Source organism: Eutrigla gurnardus (assembly GCF_963514095.1).
Source record: "Eutrigla gurnardus genome assembly, chromosome: 8".
Taxonomy (NCBI): Eukaryota; Metazoa; Chordata; class Actinopteri; order Perciformes; family Triglidae; genus Eutrigla; species Eutrigla gurnardus.
In genome coordinates, this window is record NC_139922.1 from 25,022,763 (window position 1) to 25,048,372 (window position 25,610).

General features: G+C 44.0%; 2 protein-coding genes across 3 annotated transcripts; one reads left to right on the plus strand and one right to left on the minus strand.

The window, feature by feature from the left end:
* The first annotated feature begins 301 nt into the window (after positions 1-301).
* On the plus strand, positions 302-6,955 carry snx21 (sorting nexin family member 21). Of its 2 annotated transcripts, XR_014597635.1 has the most exons (7): positions 302-673; positions 1,853-2,193; positions 2,338-2,534; positions 2,839-2,980; positions 3,133-3,298; positions 3,803-4,643; positions 4,675-6,955. XR_014597635.1 is itself a non-coding variant. In XM_084015896.1 (6 exons), exons 2-6 carry the CDS (start codon positions 1,893-1,895, stop codon positions 4,314-4,316), a joined length of 1,320 nt encoding a protein of 439 aa, XP_083872022.1. In that variant the 5' UTR covers positions 302-673; positions 1,853-1,892; the 3' UTR covers positions 4,317-6,955. The 2 variants fall into 2 exon arrangements, 1 of the variants encoding a protein (XP_083872022.1); XM_084015896.1 differs by having other exon boundaries at positions 3,803-6,955.
* A 2,174-nt stretch (positions 6,956-9,129) lies between these two features.
* On the minus strand, positions 9,130-24,166 carry LOC311017507 (uncharacterized protein). The gene is made up of 6 exons (XM_084015895.1): positions 23,818-24,166; positions 15,510-15,742; positions 14,171-14,357; positions 13,981-14,076; positions 13,355-13,862; positions 9,130-12,926 (listed from the first exon to the last, which is right to left on the minus strand). Exons 1-6 carry the CDS (start codon positions 23,842-23,844, stop codon positions 11,980-11,982), a joined length of 1,998 nt encoding a protein of 665 aa, XP_083872021.1. The 5' UTR covers positions 23,845-24,166; the 3' UTR covers positions 9,130-11,979.
* Between the last annotated feature and the right edge of the window lie 1,444 nt (positions 24,167-25,610).

Consider the following 25,610-nt stretch of genomic DNA (forward strand, 5'->3'; position numbering starts at 1 on the left):
TTTTCATTTAAAAAAAAATCCGACATATTTTTTTTAATTCGTATTTAATTTATTGTGAATTTCTTTTTTATATTTATGATTTTTGCCTTTTTTATTTCTAACTTTTTTTATTGTTTATTTGGACTTTAGTTATAGTATGCACCATTCGGAGTACTTTTGGTTGTAGGCTATATTTTGATGCTCCCACTTATAAAATTGAATTGAACAATGTTTACTTTGTATGAATCCAACCTTTTCTGTTTTGTTTTCTTTAGTTTTTTTCTCCTGAAGGATTGTTGTATGGTATGTGTTTTCCTCTACTTGTGTATGTTTGTGGTATGTTCAATAAAGGGGGGGAAAAAAAGAAAAACAACTAATGTAGGACCTCCGTGTGAAAGCGTCCTTCACCGCCCCTGCCGGCCGCTCTGGAGCACTGCACTGCCCTTATATGGCTGCTGTCCCACATCCACCCCGGGTCCCCCCTCCTCCCACCTCCCCCTCATCCTCCTGCGGGCAGCGGCGGGGGAATAGTTCCAGGATAGAGTCGGCTGTGCCGCCGCTGCTACTGACTGTCCACGCCGACGACCACACCGCAGAGGAACGGCGTTGAGGTCCTCCACCGGAGCTTCGACCGCCACACTTCGCCGCTGACATGGACTGACGGGAGGGGGAGACGGTCGGCTTCAAGCCCAGGGTGAGTCATCGAGATAAACTCTCCCTAACTAACTTGTTAGCTCGTGTGCTAACTTCGCGGTGACGCGGGTTTTTTTTTAGCCCTTAGCCGCGCAACAGAACGGGACTTTAAAAAACGGCCGGTTGAAGAGATTTAAACTTTTAAATGTACCGTGCTGAAGGTGAGTTAGTGAGCTTCAAGCGGCGGGTGGGCTGTCCAAACCCCCCCCCCCCCCACCCCTGGGAGTGCTAACTGTAGCTAACGTTTAGCTGAGATTTTAAAGAGAGTTGTAAGCTTGTTCGCTAACTTGAGCTAACGGTACGAACCGTTATTTCCACATTCAATTCAAACCGTGTGTTTACGATCACCATTAAAGTTATTATCTTAATAAGCAGCTCTCCTACTCAACCGATCAGTGCGCTACCTTCACGGACGCCTCGTAAAGTCCTACTTCTTCTTCTCTCGCTTCTTCCTTTTTTGGGGGGGGGGGTATTTTTTATTTTTATTAAGTATGTAAACACACACATAATCAATGTACAGAAATAGACATACAGCTAAAAACAAAAAATGACATTAAGATATAAATATACTTAATATAAAATAAATCTACATATTACAGGGTGCTTTATATTCATAGAGACACATAGAGATGGCTGTGACAACTTGAAATGTGTGTTGTATTCATATGATATAACACAGAGAAAAGAAGATCTCCATATTTGAGGGACTGAAAACAGCATTTTCTGACATTTCTGCATGAAAAAATGATTTTTGATGATGAACAGATGATGAAAATAGTTGGTGATTATATTTCTGTGGATCTGTTAGTGGAATTAGTTTTCCTTTCATTTGTGGTCCTTCTGTAAAAAGCTGTCTCCAAACATCATGTTGGTTGTTTAGAGGACAATAACATCTCATGCCATGACTTAGGGAAGCCGCTGCATTATTAATGTGTGACATGGTTTCCATTCGGAAAGGCCGTCGGGCCTCGGTAACCGGAGCTGGGTCGGCCCACCGCCGGGTCGGTGTGGGATGTAGATGGTTAGCTGGTTAGATAGATGGTTAGCTGGTTAGCTGGATGGATGGATGGATGGATAGATAGATAGCTGAGGAAGGAGATGGAGCCGACTCATCTGATGCGTTGATGATTATTGAGCCTTTAGCTGCTGCGTTGTAACTGTTCCCCTGTTGTCTCTTTAGGCCCCTCCCCCCCCATTTTGCAGTGGCTGGCGGCGGCGTCATGGCGTCTCGGCTTCTCGACCGTCTGAAGCGCTCGCTGTTTAAAGATGGTCAGGGGGCGGGACCCGAGCAGGAAGCGGCTGCAGGTGGACAGGAGGACGAGGAAGCATTCAAAGAGGACAGCTGGGAGGCGGAGCTCGAGGAGGAAGAGGAGTGCGTGACCGATCGACTCGGAGGGATGCTGTGCTTCGACAGCGCCGGTGGAGGAGGAGCGGAGGAAGGAGGCGAGGGCGACGGGTCGGGGCTGGACAGTGACTCGGACTTCCTGGGAGAGTCGATGGAGGAGGGGCTCAGCAGCACGGGTGAGATGGCGTTCTGCTATACGCGTCATTAAATACTCACTAATCTATTACAGTCACATCAGACTTGGGTAGATTAACGGCACTAAATGCCTCCTAGTCACCTGACCCTGGTCACCTGACCCTGGTCTCCCCCCTCTCTCGTAGACGCCAGTCCCGTGGATGCGTCTCCGGTGGGCCCGTCAGCGTCCTTCCTGCTCACGCGGCAGCTGCAGGAGAGCTGGAGGAGCCTGCGAGGACTCGGAGGAGGAAGTCCCGCCTCCGCGGGGAAGCAGCCGGCCGACAACCTGTTGTTTGAGGTGACCGACGCCAGCACCGTGCACGACGGCTCCTCCAAATACGTGGTGAGACCGGACACATTCGAATATTCATTTTCATATTCCGATGAACTATTACTTTGTTCTTTGATAGAAAAAAAATGTTAATAGAAATCCGCTCTTTTGCGGAAAAAAAATGCAGCACCTCAACCTGCTCTTTGTGGGTGCTGGAAATCCTTGAAAACACCACACTAACATTCAAGTGTTGAAAAGTGCTTGGATTTAGAATAAAGTGCTTGAGTTTGACTCTGGAGAAGGTGGAGGAACCCTGCCTGAGCTTTCACGTGTGTCCCTGCGTGGATGTGAAAGTCTTCATGTTGTCTCATTCCAGCTGTACACCATCCACGTGATCCAGTCCGGCGGCAGCGACAAGACGCCAGCCATCATCACCCGCCGGTACTCCGACTTCCAGCGGCTCCACGCCACGCTGCGCCGTAACCACGGAGACCAGATGGAGCGTGTCTGTTTCCCACGTAAGTAGAATTCTCAATTCTCGTCAGGAAATGTGATGGAATAACACATTAAAATGTATTTCTTCATTATTTAAAAAGTCGTCTATATTTTGAGGTTATGTGATTATGTTTACAACACAAACTTGACCACTTCCTGTTTGGTCTCTCCGCAGGCAAGAAGCTGCGCAGGAACTTCACGGCGGAGACGATCGCCAAGCGGAGCCGAGCGTTTGAGCAGTACCTGTCTCACCTGTGTTCCCTGTCTGGCCTGCGGGCGGCGCTGTGTGTGCGACAGTTCTTCTACCTGAGCGACCTGCAGACGGGACAGCTGCTCATCAGGTAACCAACAGGAACCCGGTTCCAGGAGACGTCCTTCACGAGACGTTCTCCAGTCGTAACACTATAAATGAAATACCTTAACAACAATAAAATAGTAACATAATCAGGAGGTTATTTTATAAAATCACTGATCAACCTTTGCACAAAAAATAATTAACATATTCTACAATATATATATTATGGTATGAAAAATACTATACAATTCTTAAGTGAATGATTAATGCCGGAGTTAAATGAATGCTATTTAGTTCTCTAGTAAAAAAAAAAAAAATGTTTACATGGAGTAAATATAAAAATAATAATGAATTAATAATTCATGTAGCCGACAAATAAGAGAGAAGAGTTTTATTTGACTATGACGTAAAGATGAAAGCATACCGTGGAAGTTGTGTTGTGGTGCTCTGATGTCCTCCGTTGGGCAGAGAGCCTGAACGCCTCCATTTAAAGTGACAGTAACCAGTTGAACCAGATCCAGAATAAATGAGGTTTTTGTGTCTCGTTGAGGGTGGGACGCTACCAGGAGGCCTTGGGTCCGCTGCTCAACGCCAAGAGACTGCAACACAAACTGGGCTGGGCTGGTTACTATGACAACCAGGCTCATGCCCCTCCCCCGGCCTCCTCCCATTGGTTCTTCACCTTGGTGGGGCTGTCGAGCTGCTTCCAGGAAGTGGACCAGCTGGAGGAGGCCCGGGATCACTGTGACGACGCCCTCCGTGTCCTCACGCCCGCTGGGAGCGAGGACACTGATGACAGGCCCCTCCCACTCCAAGACAAACCCCGCCCCCCGACTGAAAAGCCCGACGCGTCGCCGCAGCACCATGACAGGCCACACCCCCTCCTGCTGCCCTTGCTGCGGGTGGTGGTTCGGCTGTCGTGGCAGACGGGGAGGGACAAGCGTCGGTGGGAGGAGCTTCTGCAGCAGCTGGAGGAGCAGGGGGCGGGGCTAGTGGACAATCAGCCCACCATTAAAGAGTTTCTGGTCAAACACATCCTGCAGGAGAGCGAGAGCGAGGGCTAGAGCTGCCGCCACGGTGAGGAAGAACGGTTCAATCTAGAGAATAGAAGTGGAAATAATTACGGGGGGAAAGTCGGAATACAATTAGGAAAAAAGTTTCAAAAGAGGAAATATATTTGCCAGGTTATGAGAAATAACTACGGAAGCCCTGAGAGACAGAAACGTTCTGGTCTTAAAGGTTTCCCTCCTGTGATTCTGGTTTAAGTGCCGGTGAGGAAAGGTTTGGGCTGTAAATTTCTTTATTTGTGTGAGTTTATTGTTGTCATTCTAATTTTGGCTACAAGCTTAGAGAGAAAGATCCCAATTTAATTTCAAACTAAACTGAAAACTGTCCGACTTTACCAGAATTATTTTTAAGTAGAAAAAATTTTAAATTATGGCCAAATTTGCGAGTTTATAAAGTGTCAAACCGCACATCATCGTCACCCTTAACGAGGCGTTGTCACACATTATGATGTATTAATTGGAAAAATAAATTTGTAAAAAACGAATATTTGGGGTAAATTAAGTTGTAATACAGTTTCCTCGTAACCATGGCACCTTGAACTTTGACCCCTTGCACAGATATCTGCTGCGTTCAGCATCGTTGCGTTCTGCAGAATGCGACCGGATGCTGCAGGTTATTTTACCTACTATGTATTGGGACATGCTGCATATTGAATATTATGACATTATGATTATTGGGACGCAGAGGATGGAGACTACGTCTTCTTCTTCCCTGCTTTTATCGGTATATTGCTCTGTTTCCTGTTGCATTGCTGCCACCTGCTGGTCAGTGGGATAACGTGAAACCAGCGGCCAGACTGAAATACGAACAAAACAAACAGCGATCATCAACTCATCAGTTCTTGATGATCGACCCTTTTTATAGCACTTTTCTTTATGAAACTATTCTCAGAATGTTTCTGAATGCGGACTATTTACTGGATATCTCACTTTCAGATGTGAGGAAACATTCTGTTGCACTTTTGTTGAATCATAATTCAGTCTTGGGGTGTTTACACAAAGTGAAACAGTTTAGATGAGGCTTTTTTGTGTCATATTACAACGTTAAAGAGGCATTACATCATCACTTTTACTCACTACTTCAGCATGCAATCTGTAGCTTTATGTTGTTGCTGTTTTTTCTTTGTCTTTGTGTGGATTTGGTCCCGATGTCTGGGGTCCTGGAGACGACGATAAGGGATAAAAGATTTGATTTTAGCAAACGAGTGATTTAATAAGGGAAGAGAGGAAGTCGGTAGCACATTAATGACTTCACACAGGGGAAACTAATGCTGAGTTCACACCAAACGCCGCCCTGTCTCTATGTTCATAACATCATCATGACATCATCCAGAGCTGGATTTCATTGGATCTAGACCCATGTGGGCTGGTTTACCACAGCTGGAGGAACCAGAATAAAGTATTTATCTGTGATTTAATATCAATAACCAGATGAAAAGGATGTTGAAATATCTCCATAATGATGGTGATCAGTAAAAAGTGCTGAGTCATGCTTTGTTAGGTCTGTCTGCAAGACCACAAGATAACTACTTCTAAAACGCTGGTTTTCTGAATGGATTCTGGTTTGATGGGTGCTAGGCTACGCTAACAACAACACTCCAAATAAGGTCTTCTAGACAGGAGCTAATAGGTGAATGATGCAAATTTTGCAAGAATAATAATCAGCTTTGTGTTTGGTGTGAATTGGACATTAGAGAGCGATGAATCTGGCAGATTATTTGAGATTATGCACATGTTCAGATTTGTGCTCTAATCCTGTGATCACATACAAGCTGCTGACTGGAAACAGTCTCCGTAACGTAGTTCTGGTTCAGGTGTCACGTGGACGGCCTAAAGCACGACAAACACGATGCCCAGTAACACTAATCATCATCATGATCATGTCATATTCAGCTTTTATTCCACTGAGAACTCAGCCCACAGTTTAGGAGAAAGTTGGGTGAATATGCGTCGGGCATTTTAAACGGCATTTAATCATAAATGGCTGCATTTATATATAGAGACTAAGCCCCGCCCCTTCCTGTTAAAAATCTAGTTGGTGAAAATATTACATGTTTTGATCCCCCTCATTTTCATAAACGGCCCCCCTATTTAATACAAAGTTGCATTTGTTGTCAAATTACAAAAATGTCAATGTTTTGTTTTTATTTTAGGTATTTTTTTTATGTCCGTTGTCATTTAAATTTCATATTTATTCATTTTACTAAATGTTTAGTTACATTACATTTGTATTTCTTGAACATCTTTTTTTTTTTCTCCCAAAAAATTATATTTACATCTTTGAGCTGTGGCCTTTTTTAAGTGCTTTCATTTAAATGCTGCATGCTCTTTTTTTGGTGTGTTTTTACTCTGAATAAAAGTTTACACGATGAGAAATCTTCATATTTTTATTGTTTGAAAAGGCATTTTTAGTGGGGTTTTTTATTTGAAAAACAACTTCTTAATTTCACAATGAGTTCATTTCATTCATTTCATCTACAAAATGATCTTGCTTTTTGTTTTGGGTTTGTTGTGAACCGAACTCAAACTCATTTACTTGACGTTTCACTTCCTCCCAGTGGAAATATATCAGACGTGCTTCATACAGCAATATACCAGTATATTTTCAACTCTATTTTATGCAATAAATTTGTACAAATTCAGCTTTTCTCTTTCATTATTTCTTCATGTTTGCACTTAGCTGGTTACTTTTTATATAACCATCTGTACCAATAATATAAATTGTTTATTAGATCAGAACCCAATCTCAGAACTGGAGACACATTTTAATTAATAATATTAATAATTAGTCAACATCATGGTGACATCCATTTTGAACAAAAAGAGGCGTCACATTTTCAGTCAACCGTGACCTTTTTGCTGTTCCTTTCTTTCTATTTAGTGTCGCTCACTTTCACCTGTAATGTAGTTCCACCTGGCGGCCAGCAGAGGTCGCCGTTTTGCAGCTCCACAGTGGAGCGATGACGCACTTCACTTTCGCGTACAAAAACAACATGAGGCTCCTCGGAGTTGAGGTTTTTTTTTTTATTACGTCACGCAGACGGAGGATCAAGTAGATCCTGTCGACGGTGCGACCAGACCTGAGCTCAGATCTCAGACCTGAGACCAGATCTCAGAGATCAGCTGCTGCTGCTTCTCTCTGCACAGGCTGACAAGTAAGCGTGAGCTGGAAATAAGTCCCATCATCCTCCACAAAACATCACCATGGTGACAAGGCCAAGAGCTGACAGATCAGCTGACGTGGAAACACCGGTCGCCATGGCAACGGTCACAGAGCAGGCCTGGAGAGTCAACATGGCTGACAGTGTTGGCTTTATTATTAATTAATTAATTAATAAAAAAATAACTGGACATTGTTGACTGTAAATATAATTAAATCTTCATACAGATTTCAGCCGTAATTCAGAAGAAAGCCCATAATATTCCTCATCCTTTACACATTATTGGTGTTGTTCAAATATTCAAGGAGATCAACACAAAATGAATATTAATAATTCTTACGTAGCCTGATAAGCTGTCACTGTCAAACGTCCGTTTAATAAATTCCAAGTGAGTTGATTGTTTAATCCAGAAAGTGTTACCGTGACAACCCGAATGTCAGCTGAAAATGAAATCAACCTCTATGGAGAATGATGTATGGACAGATACTTATTTATGAAAATGGATATTTACTGTTCTCTCAAGGTCATTTTATTCGAAGAAAATTTTAAGAAGGCTGCACGGGGGTGTAGTGGGTAGCACTGTCGCCTCACAGCAAGAGGGTCCCGGGTGGCAAGAGGGTGTACCCTGCCTTCGCCCAATGTCAGCTGGGATCGGCTCCAGCCCCCCACGACCCTGAATGCAGGATAAGTGTTAGACGATGGATGGATGAAAATTCTAAGAAATTAAATATTTGGTGATTTTTTTCCCCCAAAGATAATTAAAGCGTTCCTCAACGATCATTAAGAAAATAACCGACCACAGGGATCTTCTTTCTGTAGACAATGAGGCAACATCTCCGCGTTCCATTGGTTTCATATAGAAAGATGACCGCATTGTGCAGTAAAACAAAAGTTATGCCAAAAGTTAGACTTCAGCCCTCGTTTACACTTTTACACTGGATGGAGTGAAAGTCGTGGGTGTGGTTACCCTGATGATGTCATCATGATGTAATTTCGGTTATTTCGGTTCAAGCTCAGAAAAGACAACGGCAGGAAGGCTGCGTTACAGACTGAAACTGCAGAGCTTGAATTGCCCTGGTGCATTCTGGGAGATGTAGGAGCCGGTGTTTCCGGAGCTTGACAACAGAAAGATAAACTCACAACAAGGATGCTTAAATCAGTTTACTGACACTGTTTTACATGATTGCTCGTCCGTCAGAAACCTCATGATTCAGAGTTGGTACATCATGAGGTCACAGGGTGCAGGAAACAGTCCCTTCCTGTGTCATCACACACACACACACACAAACTCCCTCCATGACGTCGTACAGACACAAACCTGAGCATGTCGGACTGAAGGACATAGTCCCACAACTGGACCTCTGACTATTGGACACTGTGCTAAAATCAACAGATCCAGGACCAGATCCACCTGAAGACCTGTATCTCAGGTGCCTTCTGTTTCCAGAGACTCTATCTTCATACAGTGACGTATTTCTGAGTGAAACAGGATGTCAGGAGGCAGGACGGCATAACGCTGATTGGATTCTCTCGCACTGATTGGTTGATGGATGTAATGATGTCATTGGTTGGTACCAGCTCATATTTTTGTTTCACAGGAACAAAAAAAAAATTGATATTGAGATCATTAAAAAAATTGGCTTTTTATGACCGGGGACGTGATCTAAAAGGGTTTTAAAAGCATTTTTATTTCAGCTCAACTTCACATTTTCATAATATTTACTTTTTTTCTTTTTTTCCCTTTATTTTTGAGAATGGGAGTTTCTCTATTAGCCACTAGTTTAATTCATCACATTAGATTATATGAGGTCGTGTGTTCAGAAATTCTCTGGTAAAAGTAGAAGTACAGATACATATGTTCAGGAATACACTGGTAAAAGTAGAAGTACTGATTCTACTTCTTTACTCAAGCACAAGTGATAAAGTACTGGCTCTGAAATTTACTCATTTCATTGTGTTTAGTGTCTCAGCTGTTCCAGTGTGCGTGTTTAAGAGCTTCCTCTCATATGTTTTTTAAAACAAAAGATACAGGATACAATAACATCTGCACTTATGACACTTTAGGCAACAATTGAAATGTTTTGTTCCGTACTAATCAGGAGTTAGCATGCTAGGTTTACGCTGTAATAATAAAGCTTCTTTATGCTAACGCTAACATCTACGCATGTTCACTTGCACGGCGGGACGTCGGTGAAAAGCAAGAATCGAATCTACCGAAGGCAAAGTAAAGGAGGATGTATATAAAAAACTAATATGATTATAAAATATACTTTTACGTCGTACAGTGATAGTTGTTCTAAGATTGTCCACAAACCAAAGTTACACAATATCTTTGGCTAAAAACTACTAACAAGTTAGTATCAAACATTATATTCTCTCTAGCACACACACACACACATTCTTAAATCAAATTCTTCAATGTATTCATTTGACGAGTCCAGCCCTCTCTTCAGGATTTCTTTCTCTCCAAACCTCTAATTTATTTTCAAGAATATGAAAATAAATTAACATTTTTCGTATTTTTTTTTTAACAAAAATTGCATTGAACGCTTTGACACATTATGACATCGTGACCTTTTACCCCGATCTCCGGGTCCCAGGTTGGTTTCTAGCGTGTACGTGACAAGATAACAGATATTTACTGACGGACTCCTTGGGGGGATTTTTAAAGAATCTGACGGGACGTGTTGGGAAAAATAAAACCTGGATTTCTCTGTGTTTTAAACCCCGGTCATTAGTGGCAAAGTAGTCTCCTAGCAGCCCACTGCTGAGGTCCCCCCATTCTGCAACCAGTGTAGCATGAAAGCATGGTTGAATTAGCAGGCTAGCTGGTTTGCTACCTACCACCATGCTTTGGTGCTACACTGGTTAAAGCCCAGCAGCCGGGTGTCATCTCTTCATCTCTCCAATAGTTTATATCCTGCTGTAGCTCAGCAGCCATGGAACCATGAGGAGGTTAGCAGAATGCTAAGCTAGTAGCATCCCTGAAACACCTCGCCGATATTGTAGCTCCTTGAAATCACAGTTTATCACCTTAAAATGTATACGAGATCAATTCTAGCACCTAAAAAAACACAGCATTTTAATGTGTTGTCACTTTCCTCCAGCTAACAGTGTTAGGGTAACCATGACATTGGCTATAAAACCTCTCCAACTATCGTTGAATGATTCCTTTAAAGATCATTTGAGTGATTTTGTGTCTTAATCCACTTCTACTGCTGTAATAACAAAACGTAGTAGAGTACTGGGAACTGACTCAAAGTCTTCCCATCTAGAAACCCAGTTGCATGGAGACTTCCTATCTACAGCGTCTCGTTCATTTACACTGCAAGTCTGTTTGGGATTTAGACGGTAAACCACCCAGAGAAACCGGACTGAGAAGGAACAACGGCGACTCAGAGGATTCAGGAATCATAAAAGTGCTGATGTCCTCTTACCAGCTCGCCGCCAACCTTCACATTTCATGGCACAGAGACGGAAAACAAAGGCAGCAAAAAGCAGAAAAAGGAGATGGAGACACTTTTTACACAAGGCAACACGACCGGTCGCTGGTGGTCTGGTGTGTGAAGAGTCCCGCTGGTCCATCCAGCGAGTCCGTCACTGAGTCTGAAGCTCATGCAGCTGGTTAGTGTCCAAACCTGCAGAAACTCATTTCTATAGCAGGCAGACCAGATGCTCTCGGAGTGTTCTCGGACCAGATTCAGTCTTTCTCCAGGGTCGGTAAGTTCGCTGTACACTTCTGTTTGTAGTCTTGGAGTCCCAGTCAAAGCTTTGGTCTCATTGTTCTGATCCTTTTTCACCCATTTGAAGAATCATTTCGGCTCTAGTCTAAACTATCCTATCCGACAGTAAATAACCCCACTCCAGAGATCCAGATGCACTAAGATTGTGGCCCATTTTTTAAGCACATAATATACATTATTTTTGACATTTCATAGTCGTAATGCAAGTAAACGCTATATTGCCAACCCCACTGAGGGTAAACACCAACTCTGGAACTTTTGGCCCCTTTTATTCTTTGTTTTGGTTCTTAATCGACTGTGTGGTTGATTCCTTTGTAGCCATTTCTTACGAAACGATATGCCTTTGTTGAATGCTTTAGGTCGTCTCAACTTTTTCTTTTCTGAGTTTACTTTTTTACTTGTAGTACATACTGCAGCTGCCCTTACAAAGTACATAGTACAGCACTGTTTTTTGGGTCAGATCATCTTGAAAAACATGCTGGTATTTTTGGCATACTGCATTGGACATACTAAATCTTTATCTGGCGTACTGAGAAGTACGGTAGCTAGAAGAAGGTAGCTGAGCTTTCTTGAAGAGTGTAAGACTGAGTCTGTAAGTAATCACAGGACGAACTAACGCCAAACCCTCCAAGTGACCAATCATCGTTGTCTTAATGATAATCAGCCGTTAACTTCTGGTGTGAGGAAACCAGGACCGGTGGTCCTCCCCAAGACTGGGTGGCTTTGTGCAAACGCTTCCTTTGTGCGTTTTCCCGGTCAGACAGTAGTAACCGATAGCAGAGGGCTGGGACACAGCTGACTGTCGCTCTCCACTCGCGTCCCGTGAGTCAGCAGCTCCTCCACAGTCGTCCAATCATCAAGCAGCTTGCTGTTCCTCAGTCGGTTCTGCTTCATGTGGCTCAGCTCCAGCACAGTCTGAGATGACAGCGCCCCCTGCTGTCCCCCTGCCTGCTCCTCCCCGCCTCCTCCTCTCCTCTCTCTGTGTTGCCGCGACAACGCAAGGTGCCGTCTCCTTTCCGTCCGGTTCCAGTATCGCCCCGCCCACCGGCCGTCTTCGCCGTCCTCCTCGCCATGCCTCTCCCCGTCTCCTCGCACCTCCTCGTCGGTTGTCACCTCGCTGCGTTCTCTGGCCAATCGGTACGCTCGCGCTCTGAGCAGCTGGTTCCTGACTGACTTCTGATTGGACAGTCTGGAGCGGGGGGAGGGTGGAGAGTGAGGGTTGTGGTGCGGGGCTCCCAGCGTGCTGTAGAAGGGAACCGAGGAAACTTTATGACCGTGGGGCTGATTCCCGAGGGTCTGAAAGCCACGCCAGTCCGACGCTCCACTGGAGCCAGATCCAGGACTCTTAGAGAGGGACTCCTCTCTGCTCCGGCTCATGCCCTGGCTGTGTCTCAATGCATTCTGATGATTGGTCAGACTGGTTCTGTCTAAGCTGATGTGACCGGTGGGGGGCCAGTTACTGGGATAACTGGCCCTGCTCCTGGGCCCCATTGTACTGCTGGCTGTTGCTGGTTTGCTCTTGTGGAGACTGTTTCTCAGCGTGTCTGGATCGGCCATGTTGGGGTGACTGGCCCTGCGGGGGCGCTGTCCTTCACTCAAGTCTGTTATTGTTTGACTCCGCCCTGGAGCCTCGACCATGCTGGCTGCTCCCTGCTGCTGTTCCAACCACAGCGCCCTCCGCTGGCAGGGCTCAGTACGACAACCTGCAGACAAAAAGTAATAATCAGGTCCACATGAATCTCCATTTAGCCATTCCTGCATCGCCACAACACCATTGTTTTCCTGTGCTGCTGCCCACCTGGCGGGGGCACTCCTGTCTTGCACCATTTTGGACCATTGCAGTAAAATGTGCTCTGTGGCAAACAACATTTTTTGATACCTAGACATTTTGTTCAGCAAGCTAATCTTCCCAAATAAACACCACTTTTATGATTCTGAATGGTGAATGCGATTGCCAGAAGTAAAAAGCTAACGTAAGGCTATAAACTAACTACACCACTGTCACATGAGCACGAGTATACACAACGAAGTACATTTTTTCCGAAATATCATCTGATGAGGAACACCGGAAGCCTCTCTATATGGCATAGGATTGATAGTGTAAGGGAATGATATGCAGATCTTTACTGACCCATGGAAGGGGAAGGCGGTGAGCGGTGGCGAGGTAAGGTCGGACTCCTCTCAGCTCTGTGGAAGTGGACCGTTGTGGTCGTGCTGTTACCCACAGTGCAGCGGGATGCCTGAGGCACTCCAGAGTGAGTCATCGGAGTCGTCTCAGGGATAGACTCCAAATCCCAGCGTCCTCTCTGCTCTCTAGGGGAATGGCTGGAGCGGAGATGGTGAGTTTGACGGTGGGCGTGGCTCCCATGAATCTTATGCAGGCGTCTGTGCTCCCCAGTGCTGACGCTGTGGAACCCGGAGTCACTGGGCTCTGAGGAGATTAGGGACTCGGAGGAAGAGGAGGAGCCTTGGGAGGAAGGGGTGTGACCTGGCAGTGATGACATAGCGTCCGTCTCGGCCTCGGAGAGTGCCAAACGGTGGTGTGGGCTGTCTGGGCCACATCCCAGCCCACTGTCGAGCTCACTGAGGGGAAGGTATCCCAGAAGTCGATCAGACTGCCAAGGAGGCCGATAGTCGGACTGAAAAGACAGAAAGAGATGATTTGAATTGATTTAAAGTGCAAAGGATGCATCAAATCAGCTTATGAGGTGCAGAAAGAGTAAAACAGCAGTGATGCAAATCACTGAAATTAGCGACCTGTCTGGGGAAATGATTTGCCTCAGTCTCTTCTGTGTTGTAGCAGCCAATCAGACAGCTCTCTGAGTTAGGCTGGTAGGGCAACATTTCTGGACCCTGGAATAGATGAAAAGAGATCAGAATAACTTTTATAGCACATAACAGTTATCCGTAGAACAAATAAGGACACAATGAATTCAGAATAAATCACCTGGTAGTCCAGTCTGTCCAGGTGATCTAAGCTGTAGGAGACACTGGGGAGGTAGTTGTTTCCCAGCTGCTGGTCATTGGATGAGTGGGGCAGGTAGCCATTGGGAGGATAGACATCAGGCGACATCATCATGTGACTATTGGTGGAGTACAGGTCAGGTGACATGGTCATGTGACCATAGTAAGGCCTGTGTAGAGGAAATGATTGGGTCATATCGTGTAAGGAGGTGATATCAAAGTGAATTCATAAGGGAGAGAGAATGTAGGTATATGTATTGTTCAGATGTGCATGACTGCAAATGGTACGATCCATAATATGTTAATTCCTCTCAAATAATTCTTCTTCTTCATCCACATGTTTAATCACAGTTTTGCCCTCACAGCTGTGTCAGCAGAACGACCTTCCACTCATGAATATTTATCAGAGCAACAAGAGACCCAATGCAACATCATGCTGACCTTGCAAACTGAACCCTCGAGTTAAAAGTGTTGTCCCTCCATTTGAGTCATCAATAGGCTGAAGTAGAAGTCTTCTTTTCATACCTTTCACTACCGCCTGTAAACGTCAGACCACTCCCAAGCGTCTACAGCACTCCTAGCTGTTGTCACCCATTCCGAAATTCTTACCCGTCTACCGAACTTCTTCTCTGTTTTTACACGTTACACCCTGATCCCAAAATCTTTTAACCATGGGGAACTTTGACACTAGTTCCAAACATTCCTGACATTTCCAAAATTATTCCCTTGTCCAAGTTTTTACCCCACTCTTACTCATTTAACCCCAATTACAATATTTTACCCTAATCCCAAACTTTTAACATGGTTCCAAAGTCTTACAAAACTTCCAATTTTGTACCCCTCTCCCAACCAACCAGAGATTAACCTTTTCTTTCTTTCATTCTCCTTAAATCTAGTTAAGTATGATCTAATTGACAATATTTATTCCGCCTAGCAAAATTAAATCCTCTCTACCACGTTGCAATGTAGGGTTGGGCAATGTGCTCAAATGGTACACCTGGCGATTGCCAATATATTCACGCAGATATGCTTGTGTTTTGTGGATGCAACTGTAGTCTTCTATAATTATTTGTAGTACTGGCATTACTATTGTTTTCTTTATTTGCTTGCATTTACTCAAAACGACTTAACAACTTAATGTAAAAATACTAAAACATGTTAAATACTCACACAAATAAGAAAAGCAATGGCTAAAAACTCAGAAGCCTATGTGTGTTTACCTGCCTTTACCCAGGACAACCCGGTGACATTATTCTGTCGTTGTCCCAAATTAATCTAGAACCCCTCCCCCCCCATCAGCTGCCCTGCAGGAGAGTACCTACCCTGTACTGTAGCCGTCTCCCTGGCCCCCCTCAACCTCCATCAGTCCCATAACTCTCAGGGCCTCCCAGTGTCTTTCTGTCGGGGCATTGCCCTCAACTGCACAATGAGACCGCCGCCTCCTGTGACTCCGCCCCCTCCTTGTCTCCACCTGCATAGCTATTGGCTGGCCATACTCGTCCACAAAGTGCAGCTCCTCCCGGTGTCGGCGATGGGAAGGTTCGCGGGTCTTAGCCTGATGAGAGCAAAAAAACCAACACATCAGAGTTTGGACCATGGAAATAAAATAGGATTAGAGATGTGTACCGTTAAATGAGTAAAATATAACAACTTATGACAACTTTGTTTGGCTCATTTTATGTATCAAGTGCAACATTAAACCATTGGAGTTAGGTAAACAGACAGGTGGCTAGTTAGCTAACGTGCTAATTCCATCATGCTTTAATACTACTATTTCATTACGCCCGTTGTCACCATAACAACCGACAACAACTGGCCATTTTCTTTTGTACCAGTCACATGACCAACCTTGAAATGACCATAAAATAAGAAAAACATTAAATGTGCACATATTATAGATGCACATGCAGCCTGGTAGTAGTTATATTTTTAACATACTACTGCAATTTGGCTCCATCTGTGAAAAGGAATATATATTTATGACTTCTCAAAGAAGCATCAATTGTTTCAAAGATGTGCGATATAATTAGACGTAGATAGATATCGTCCCTTTTCTACTGTGTAACATTCAAGTGTTATCTGTAGCATCCATGAAGGAGGACGGCAGCATACGTGCACAGTGGGAAAGTGGGAGTTTCGCCTCCGATGCAAGGTCAGTCGGCTCTTGTGGTTTCTAAAATTTTTCGGGAGTACAATTGTGTTATATAATGTGGCGTATGATTCACACTCTTTTTTTATATAAAAACAAATGATAAGTTGGAGATCAGCACTGTGCAGGTTCGTGTGTTTTCCAGCTCACCAGCAGCTCCATCAGTGCTTCTGTTAAATTCTGGCTGAAGGTGAGTTAATTAGTGCAAACAGCTGCTGTAGTGATACACTCTGCAGACCCTTGACCCTCCTTGTGCAGTATTTTAAAATAGCATTCACTTTGCTTAATGACTTCTTGTATATGGCTCAGTCGGACGGGTGCAACCAAATAAGTTTGCAGCGTGAAACTTTAAGGTTGTAGGACACTGGACGAGCTTCTTCTTCAGCAGTGGTGCAAACAAACAGTACATCAATGTAGAGATGTTGGTGAGTTTATCTTCCATTATGAGTCTTCTTCAAGACCAAAATTTAAATTTACTGATTTGTCTATTCGTCTGTAGATTCGTCGTCAATTCACCAAAAGTTCCCGTTAGATAACGTCACATTACAGCACAGTCTCACAGCACATTGTGAAACAATCGCAACATTTAAATCTACTGATTCGTGTGCATGGACACACATTTTGCATTGTTTAAACTACTTTCAAACTGATGTTTTTCAATGGAAGTATAGTTGTTAATGTATTTTTTTTTTGTCAGTCAGGACGACGTTACGCTACATTAAAGATTATAAGCAACTAAACCTCTTCGTAAAGTTTAGGAAAAACATCATGGTTATGATTTTGAAATAACTGTGTACAGTTGAGTTTAGACAACAAAACCATCATTACGTTTATGAAAACCGTCATGAAAAACATCAACAACACTCTGGGACTCTCCAACACGGTCTGGTGGTCTGAGTCCTGTCCCCCCCCCCACCTCTCAGTTGAGTTTAATCCACCATGACAAAGGATTCTTATTGTCTTCACACTGACGTTTTATTTTTGCGTCCCTGAACACGAAAACGATTACATCACAAACTATAGTGAGTTGCTAATTTGCATATTTAAACATAACATTTGAGAAAACTTCTAATGCAAAAAGAATGTCCGTAATCATCGGGGGAAGTTGTTTTCCAGAGTCTGAGAATCCACCATCATGTTGGTTTACAGCAGGAAGCTCAGAAGAACCCGAGAGCTTCTCACATGTAAAAAGTAACTGCGTCACCATTCTGTCATCCTGTCTGTCTGTCTGTCTGTCTGTCTGCTGAGTCGGCGTGGCAACGCAACTGTAACTGTGGCGGTTTGAGTCGTAACGTCTCCTGTGAAAAGTTGAGCTGCAGCGACGTTTAGAGAGACTCGGCCTGATGTAGGTCAGGATCCAGCAGCAGTATCACCCCTGGACCAGAACTGGAGTCTTTACACTGTCAGTGCACAGCCTGGGGCCACACACACACACAAACATGCACACACACACACACAAACACGCACACACAAACACAAAGCACACAGATACAGAAAGATGATTCACATAAACACACCAGTTCATACATGTGGAAACCTGCTACACACAGTCATACATGCACTAACACACACACACACACACACACACACACACACACACACAGAGTGATGTGCTGTTCCCTGGAGATGTGTGTTTTCGCTCCAGTGCACTTTGACAGTAACGCAGACTGATCTCTCTCTCTCTCTCTTCGAGCATCCCTTTCTCTCATTCTCTCACAGCTTTTTTTTTTTTTTTTACTCAATTTTCACTCAAAGTGCAAAACTCTGCAAAACGCGACACTCCTCGTCCTCGGCACAAACTCACAGTCAGCATGCAAAATGAAACGATCGTGTCAGAGGCTGCAAGCTTCACAAAACCGCACCAGGAGCCTTTTTATCTTTAAAAAAACAATCTTCACATCCAAGTAAAGTCATGCTGGGACCCTGTGAGACCCACATGGACCCACGTTCTCTCAGCAGGTCAACACAATGAAGACGCACACTTCCTTCTGTGTGGTGTTCGGTTGGTGTTTAAAACACGAGGTTAACGAACTACACACACGAAACCACACGGGTTCAGTGACACATCGGGACACTCACATTTGTCTCCAGGGTGAAAAACTCTGTTTTGGGTTTTTTTTTTTGAGCCGTCCACCACCCAGACCTCCTACGTGAACTTCTAGGAATCATTTTAGACTAATTACGTCAAAGATCTTCAACAGGGGGTCCGGGACCCCTAGAGGGTCCGCAGAGTTACTGCAGGTGGTCGCCGAAGTTATTTGATCCCAAACTTTTTTTCTTCCAAAAATTAAAATATGTCCAAAAATACACATTAACATGGATACAACCTATATTAAGCAAATATAAATCTTCCTGTTTGTTTAATATTATGTTGAGAAATTGTGATGTTGAAATGCCAAAATATAATTAAAATATGAATCTGTCAATAATTATTATTTTAATGTCTTAGCATTGTATCCATCCATCATTACAAAGAACTGTTATACATGAACTATAGGCTGCACTACACATTATTATTGGTTCAATAAGGAACACAGTTTTATAGAATATGTAATAGGGGGTCCCTCCACCAGGTCTTCAAGGCCTTGGGGGTCCCTCAACCAGGTCTTTATAGGTCTTGGGGGTCCCTCCACCAGGTCTTTATAGGCCTTGGGGGTCCCTCCACCGGGTCTCTATAGGCCTTAGGGGTCCCTCCACCGGGTCTCTGTAGGCCTTGGGGGTCCCTCCACTGGGTCTCTATAGGCCTTGGCCTTGGTCCTTGACCTGAAAACGTTGAAGACCCCTGAGTTATGTGTTAAAGTAAGGTAGACCAGGTCCAGCAGTTGATGTGCTGCTTTTTATGTTTTATTGAGATTCACTGAAAATATGAATTCATGTGTAATATTATATATATATATATATATATATATATATATATATATATATATATATATATATATATATATATATAAATATACACTCAACAAAAATATAAACGCAACACTTTTGTTTTTGCTCCCATTTTTCATGAGATGGACTTAAAGATCTAAAATTCATTCCAGATACACAATATTACCATTTCTCTCAAACATTGTTCACAAATCAGTCTAAATGTGTGATAGTGAGCACTTCTGCTTTGCTGAGATAATCCATCCCACCTCACAGGTGTGCCACATCAAGATGCTGATCTGACATCATGATTAGTGCACAGGTGTGCCTTAGACTGTCCACAATAAAAGGCCACCCTGAAATGTGCATTTTTTTGCTTTATTGGGGGTCTGGGGACTCAGAACCAGTCAGTATCTGGTGTGACCACCATTTGCCTCATGCAGTGCAACACATCTTCTTCGCATAGAGTTTATCAGATTGTCAATTGTGGCCTGTGGAATGTTGGTCCACTCCTCTTCAATGGCTGTGCGAAGTTGCTGGATATTAGTGGGAACTGGTACACGCTGTCGTATACGCCGGTCAAGCACATCCCAAACATGCTCAATGGGTGACATGTCCGGTGAGTATGCTGGCCATGCAAGAACTGGGACATTTTCAGCTTCCAAGAATTGTGTACAGATCCTTGCAACATGGGGCCGTGCATTATCTTGCTGAAACATGAGGTGATGTTCATGGATGTATGGCACAACAATGGGCCTCAGGATCTCATCACGGTATCTCTGTGCATTCAAAATGCCATCAATAAAATGCACCTGTGTTCTTCGTCCATAACAGATGCCTGCCCATACCATAACCCCACCACCACCATGGGCCACTCGATCCACAACATTGACATCAGCAAAGCGCTCACCCACACGACGCCACACACGCTGTCTGCCATCTGCCCTGAACAATGTAAACCGAGATTCATCTGTGAAGAGAACACCTCTCCAACATGCCAGACGCCATCGAATGTGAGCATTTGCCCACTCAAGTCTGTTACGGCGACGAGCTGGAGTCAGGTCAAGACCCCGATGAGGACGACGAGCATGCAGTTGAGCTTCCCTGAGACGGTTTCTGACAGTTTGTGCAGAAATTGTTTGGTTATGCAAACCAATTGTTTCAGCAGCTGTCTGAGTGGCTGGTCTCAGACGATCTTGGAGGTGAACCTGCTGGATGTGGAGGTCCTGGGCTGGTGTGGTTACACGTGGTCTGCGGTTGTGAGGCCGGTTGGATGTACTGCCATATTCTCTGAAACGCCTTTGGAGACGGCTTATGGTGGAGAAATGAACATTCAATGCACGAGCAACAGATCTGGTTGACATTCCTGCTGTCAGCATGCCAATTGCACGCTCCCTCAATGCTTGTGGCATCTGTGGCATTTTGCTGTGAGACAAAACTGCACATTTCAGAGTGGCCTTTTATTGTGGGCAGTATAAGGTACACCTGTGCACTAATCATGATGTCAGATCAGCATCTTGATGTGGCACACCTGTGAGGTGGGATGGATTATCTCAGCAAAGCAGAAGTGCTCACTATCACACATTTAGACAGATTTGTGAACAATGTTTGAGAGAAATGGTAATATTGTGTATCTGGAATGAATTTTAGATCTTTAAGTCCATCTCATGAAAAATGGGAGCAAAAACAAAAGTGTTGCGTTTATATTTTTGTTGAGTGTATTAACACCGGAGAGCGTTAGTGATTTGATTGGCTTCATATCTACATGAATTATCTGATGAAAAATGAATGTATGTAAGATAATCAACAACAGGACATGAATGCTTATTAGGCAAACTGATTCTGAATCTGATGTTGTTTTCAGGCATCAGGTGTGAAAGTGAGTCACGTTTTCTTTTGTCGGCATCCAGAAGTGTCAGCCGTAGATGTAAATATAATAATAGAAACTTTGCTCATCAGTGTCTCAGAAGGATAATTTTTATTATTATGAAGGTTATCATTATGACAGACTGTGAATCATGAATTTTTGCATTTCTATAGTTTCAGCGTATTGTTTCAAAGAGAACATGCTGCGTTCCGGTCTGGTGGATATTAATATAATCATTTTTTCAAAGTTCATTCATTCATTCATTCATTCAGCTGCATTGAAGGTAGCAGTTGCATATTCACACAGCTAACTACGACAGCATATTCGGGCCACTGTAGCCGAGAGAGGGGGGCAATATTCAGAGAAAAAAAGTCTGACAAATGAAAGCTACCGCTAGCAACTTAGCCCAACCGCCCCGATCAATAAACACATCATCACCCTAAGGACCTTAACGAGGCATTGTCACATGTTGTGTTCGATTCATCAGAAACATAAATTAACGTACATTCACGGGAAGCTAGCTAGCATAGATGCCGGTTGTTAGCATCGTAATGAACTCGCAAGTTTGGGTTCTTGGGGGTTTTATTGATCAGGCCGGTTGGGCTAAGATGCTAGCGGTAGCCTTTCACTTGTTGTCATAGCCACGACAAACATCTGGTCTTGGGGGTTGTTAGCATCATAATAAACTTGCAAATTTGCGACTTTTTTTCTCTGAATATTGCCCCCCCCCCCCCTCTCGGCTCCATTTTTTTTCATAATATGCCATCGTAGCTAACAGCTATAAATACCATCACATAAATCTGTTAGCTAGGGCTGTTCAAGTTGCCAGATCTTGCGAGAGTGTTTCTGAGAGAAAGAAGTGTTGATTCTCTCCTGATTTGTGCATCTGAAGGTTTTCGTTTTGATGTCTGAATGTTTGGAAGATATGCGGCTAAGAGTTTATTCACGTTATTTGATATTGTGATGGAGGATGTGCTTCATGGTTTATATTTCAGGATGAGAGAGTTTTTATTCTGCTGCGTCTCCCGCCACCGAACCACGTTGATTTACAATCCAATCGTTGATGAATCCTGGGATACGCCGGGTCGTCGGTTGGAGGCCGTGGTCCGGTCCTCAGTCGGAGGCCGTGGTCCGGTCGGAGGCCATGATCCGGTTCTCAGTCGGAGGCCGTGGTCCGGTCCTCGGTCGGAGGCCGTGGTCCAGTCCTCACACTAAGCCTCGGATGGACATGAACAGTGATGCTTGTCGTCCTCCAGCAGCCATCAGATCCAGTTATGATCGCTCTGTCAAGAGTGTGTGTGTGTGTGTGTGTGTGTGTGTGTGTGTGTGTGTGTGTGTGTGTTTGTTTACGTGCATGGCAGCATCCAGGATAAAACCCTCCTCTGACACGTGTAGCCGGATAAATAAAGACGAACACGTGCCAGAAAACATCCATCGCCGTTGCTGATTATTCGGCTCCGCGTGTCTAACGGGCTCCGAGGCCAGACGAGCTCACCGAGGCGTTCGGCCAAAAGAAAGGTGGCGTGGAAATGCTCTCGTCTCCGAGCGTCGACAGACATCAATTACCGAGATGTGTCTCGGCGGCGTGACGAGGAGAGCAGCTCGGTAACGAGGACAAACACACACTTTCCAAGAAAAAAACCTCCCAGCGACGGATGGAGCCGACACACACTCTTGGTGATTTGTCGCTGTTGCCGTTTGATCGGAATAACAGAGCAGAGAACCGAGTTGTCCTCTGACAGTGATCTGCTTGCTTTGCTGCAGATTAGTCACTGCTGGCAGTCATGCTCCGCTTGTTGCTGCTTTCATTCATTGGGGATAAAAAATTAAAAAGAAATGTCCTATCAGTAGATCAATATCAGTTTCTGCCCTGCATTCAAGTCCAAGATGTTATCTGGGGACACATCTGAGAGTTTTAAACGGAACAATGTGTTTGCCTTTACTCGAATAAATACAAAATAAATACCCTTTGGCCATAAACTAAAGAGTAACTGAACCCAGCTGAAAACGAACGTATCTTTGCATTCAGTCGTGTTTGATTCAGGTCTAGACCGTGACATTTTAATGAAAAGTATTTGAATTCTACATATTGTGGTCCTGAAAACCGTTTTTTTAGTGCTAAATTGCGCCCCCTTTGTGATGTGTTTATGTTTATTTTATTTTATTTTATTTTTTGTTGTAAGCACTCTGAGATTCTTTGAATGAAAAGTGCACTACAAATTCATATATTGTTATAAATATACTTAGTGAGCTTAATTAGCTACTGCAATTTAATTTGAACTATTTTAGCTTCAATCTCCGACTCTGAACTCTCGCAGCTGCAGGTCTTCCAGTAAGACGCATCAGGACTTCTGTTTTCTAGTTGCAGATTTTTTTTTGCCACGTAAATGCAATGAAACAATTAGCAATAAACGCTTAGCAATATCTCGACTCAAATCTGCAACATGCGGATTAGAAATGTAATAAATGTAGGTAACGAGAAAGAGACAAATAATGTTTTTTTCCAGCATGTGGATGGTGGAGACAGGAAGGGGCGGGGCTTAGCCTCTATGAAGAAGCATGCATTAAATCGTCATATGCAATTAAAGCACTTTTGTACACACACACACAGATAGTAGCCTTCAGTCATCAGAGCTTTTCCCTCAGCTATTGTTAGCGTTCACTGGTACTATCTGGGTTGTCTGTGTGTGTGTGTGTGTGTTACCCGTCTCCTCTCTCTAAAACACACCTGCAGAAGTTCACTCACCTTGGTCCGACTGAGACGACAACCCATTCTGACTTTCCCGGAGCAGCTTCAACTTATGAGAAGAGGAGAAAGATGGAGGGATGAAGGAGAAGAGAAGACGAGGGAAGCTGCAGCGGAGAGGAAGGAGAGAGAGAGAGCAGAAAGAGAGTGTGATGAGCCTCGGTCGTCCACCAGCTCACATCTCCAAACTCTGATAACCCACAATCCCCGGCTAATCAGCTGTCCTCCTCCTGCTGTGCTGCCCGGGAAACTACAGCTCCCATGATGCCGCGGTGTAAACAGCAGCAGTTATAGCGGTCGGTGGGCAGCAGGTCCATCGCATTAAAGCTCTCTGTCTCTCTGTGACTCTCTCTCTCTTCTCAGGAAGCACAAAGCAACACGGGCGAACGAATGGCAGCAAAGAGACGGAGAGAGAAAGAGAAGGGGGGGCGAGAGAGGTAGAGAGACTACTGAGGAACTTAAAGAGAGAGATAGAGGTGAGCAGGACAGAGCCGTCCTCATCTGACAGTTTCTTCTTCTTTCTTATCCTCCTGTCACTCGCCCTCTCTCTCTCTCTCTCTCTCTCTCTGTATCTCTGGAGTGCTGCTCCGGCTGGCCAATCACAGAGCCCGGATGCAAGGAGGAGGGGATGCGGATGCTCTGATTGGCTGAGGGCAGCATCATTTTCAGCATCCATTCAGGGTTTCTCACTTCTTCACCTCCCTCTCTCTCTCTCTCTCTGATCCATCCTTTTTGCTCTCACGCTGCCTTTTCTCTCTCGTCACCCTCCGTCTCTAAGCGCCTTCCTCCTCCTGCGCTTTACCCTCCGCTTCGACTGATGCTGATATTATTGTGTGTGTTTTGACACATCGTGTGTTACCATGTGATTTTGCTTTTTATGTTTTATGTGATTGGTGATTTCCATTCATAACAAGCATCGGTGTTCATCAGTCACACTGTGTGCTGGTACCCATCCTCGTTCATGTGTGGCTGTGTGCTGGTTTTACTGCTGTAGCTTTCATATTGTCATCAGGTGAAATAAACCTTTCAGCTGAACAACATGAATCTATTCATGAAGAACATTGATCTGAAATTCAAAAACCCATTCATGGAACCTAAATAATGTGGGATTTCAAGAATTTTCAAGAAAGAAATTGTAATCAATTGCTCCATTAATTTATCAGGGCGAGTAAGCAAGACAATACTTGTTTTGGTGATGAGGAAAGATGGAGAGTTATGGCTATAAATATGAACACAACATAGATTATAGAACAAAGCAATCTGAACCAAATTCAGCGCTGCATCAGTCATTTCTTTCATTGGTCACATGTTAAGCAGCTACAGAGCAACATCATAATTAATTTGGAATCTTTGTGATTGTCTGGCCTGATGTTAAAATATGAGGCCAATATTATCCCTTTTAGCTCCGTGTTTGGTCTCCTCCACCAACTCCAAAACCAAAACCAGGAGCTCAAAGAGGCTAAAATGGTCCGTAGAGCTGCAGCCATGGGGATTCTCTGTGGTTCCACCTCCACAGGTGACAGCATTAATGAAACCTCAGTCATAATATATGAAAGTCACCAGAATTCTGGACATTCAGGCGACATTTAGGACAATTAAGACAATTTGTTTTTGAGTTTTTTTTCTGAAATGTAATGTTTATTTCACATAGATCAAATACAATAAGAAGAGCAAGAAGGTCCAGAAGGAGTAGTGGAGGGTTGCTTAGAGATGAGAGAGTCAGATAAACGTGGTGAGAGAGAGGAAGTGAGTCGGGGCAGCCAGAGGCCACGTCACTGTTAATGGTCTCTGAC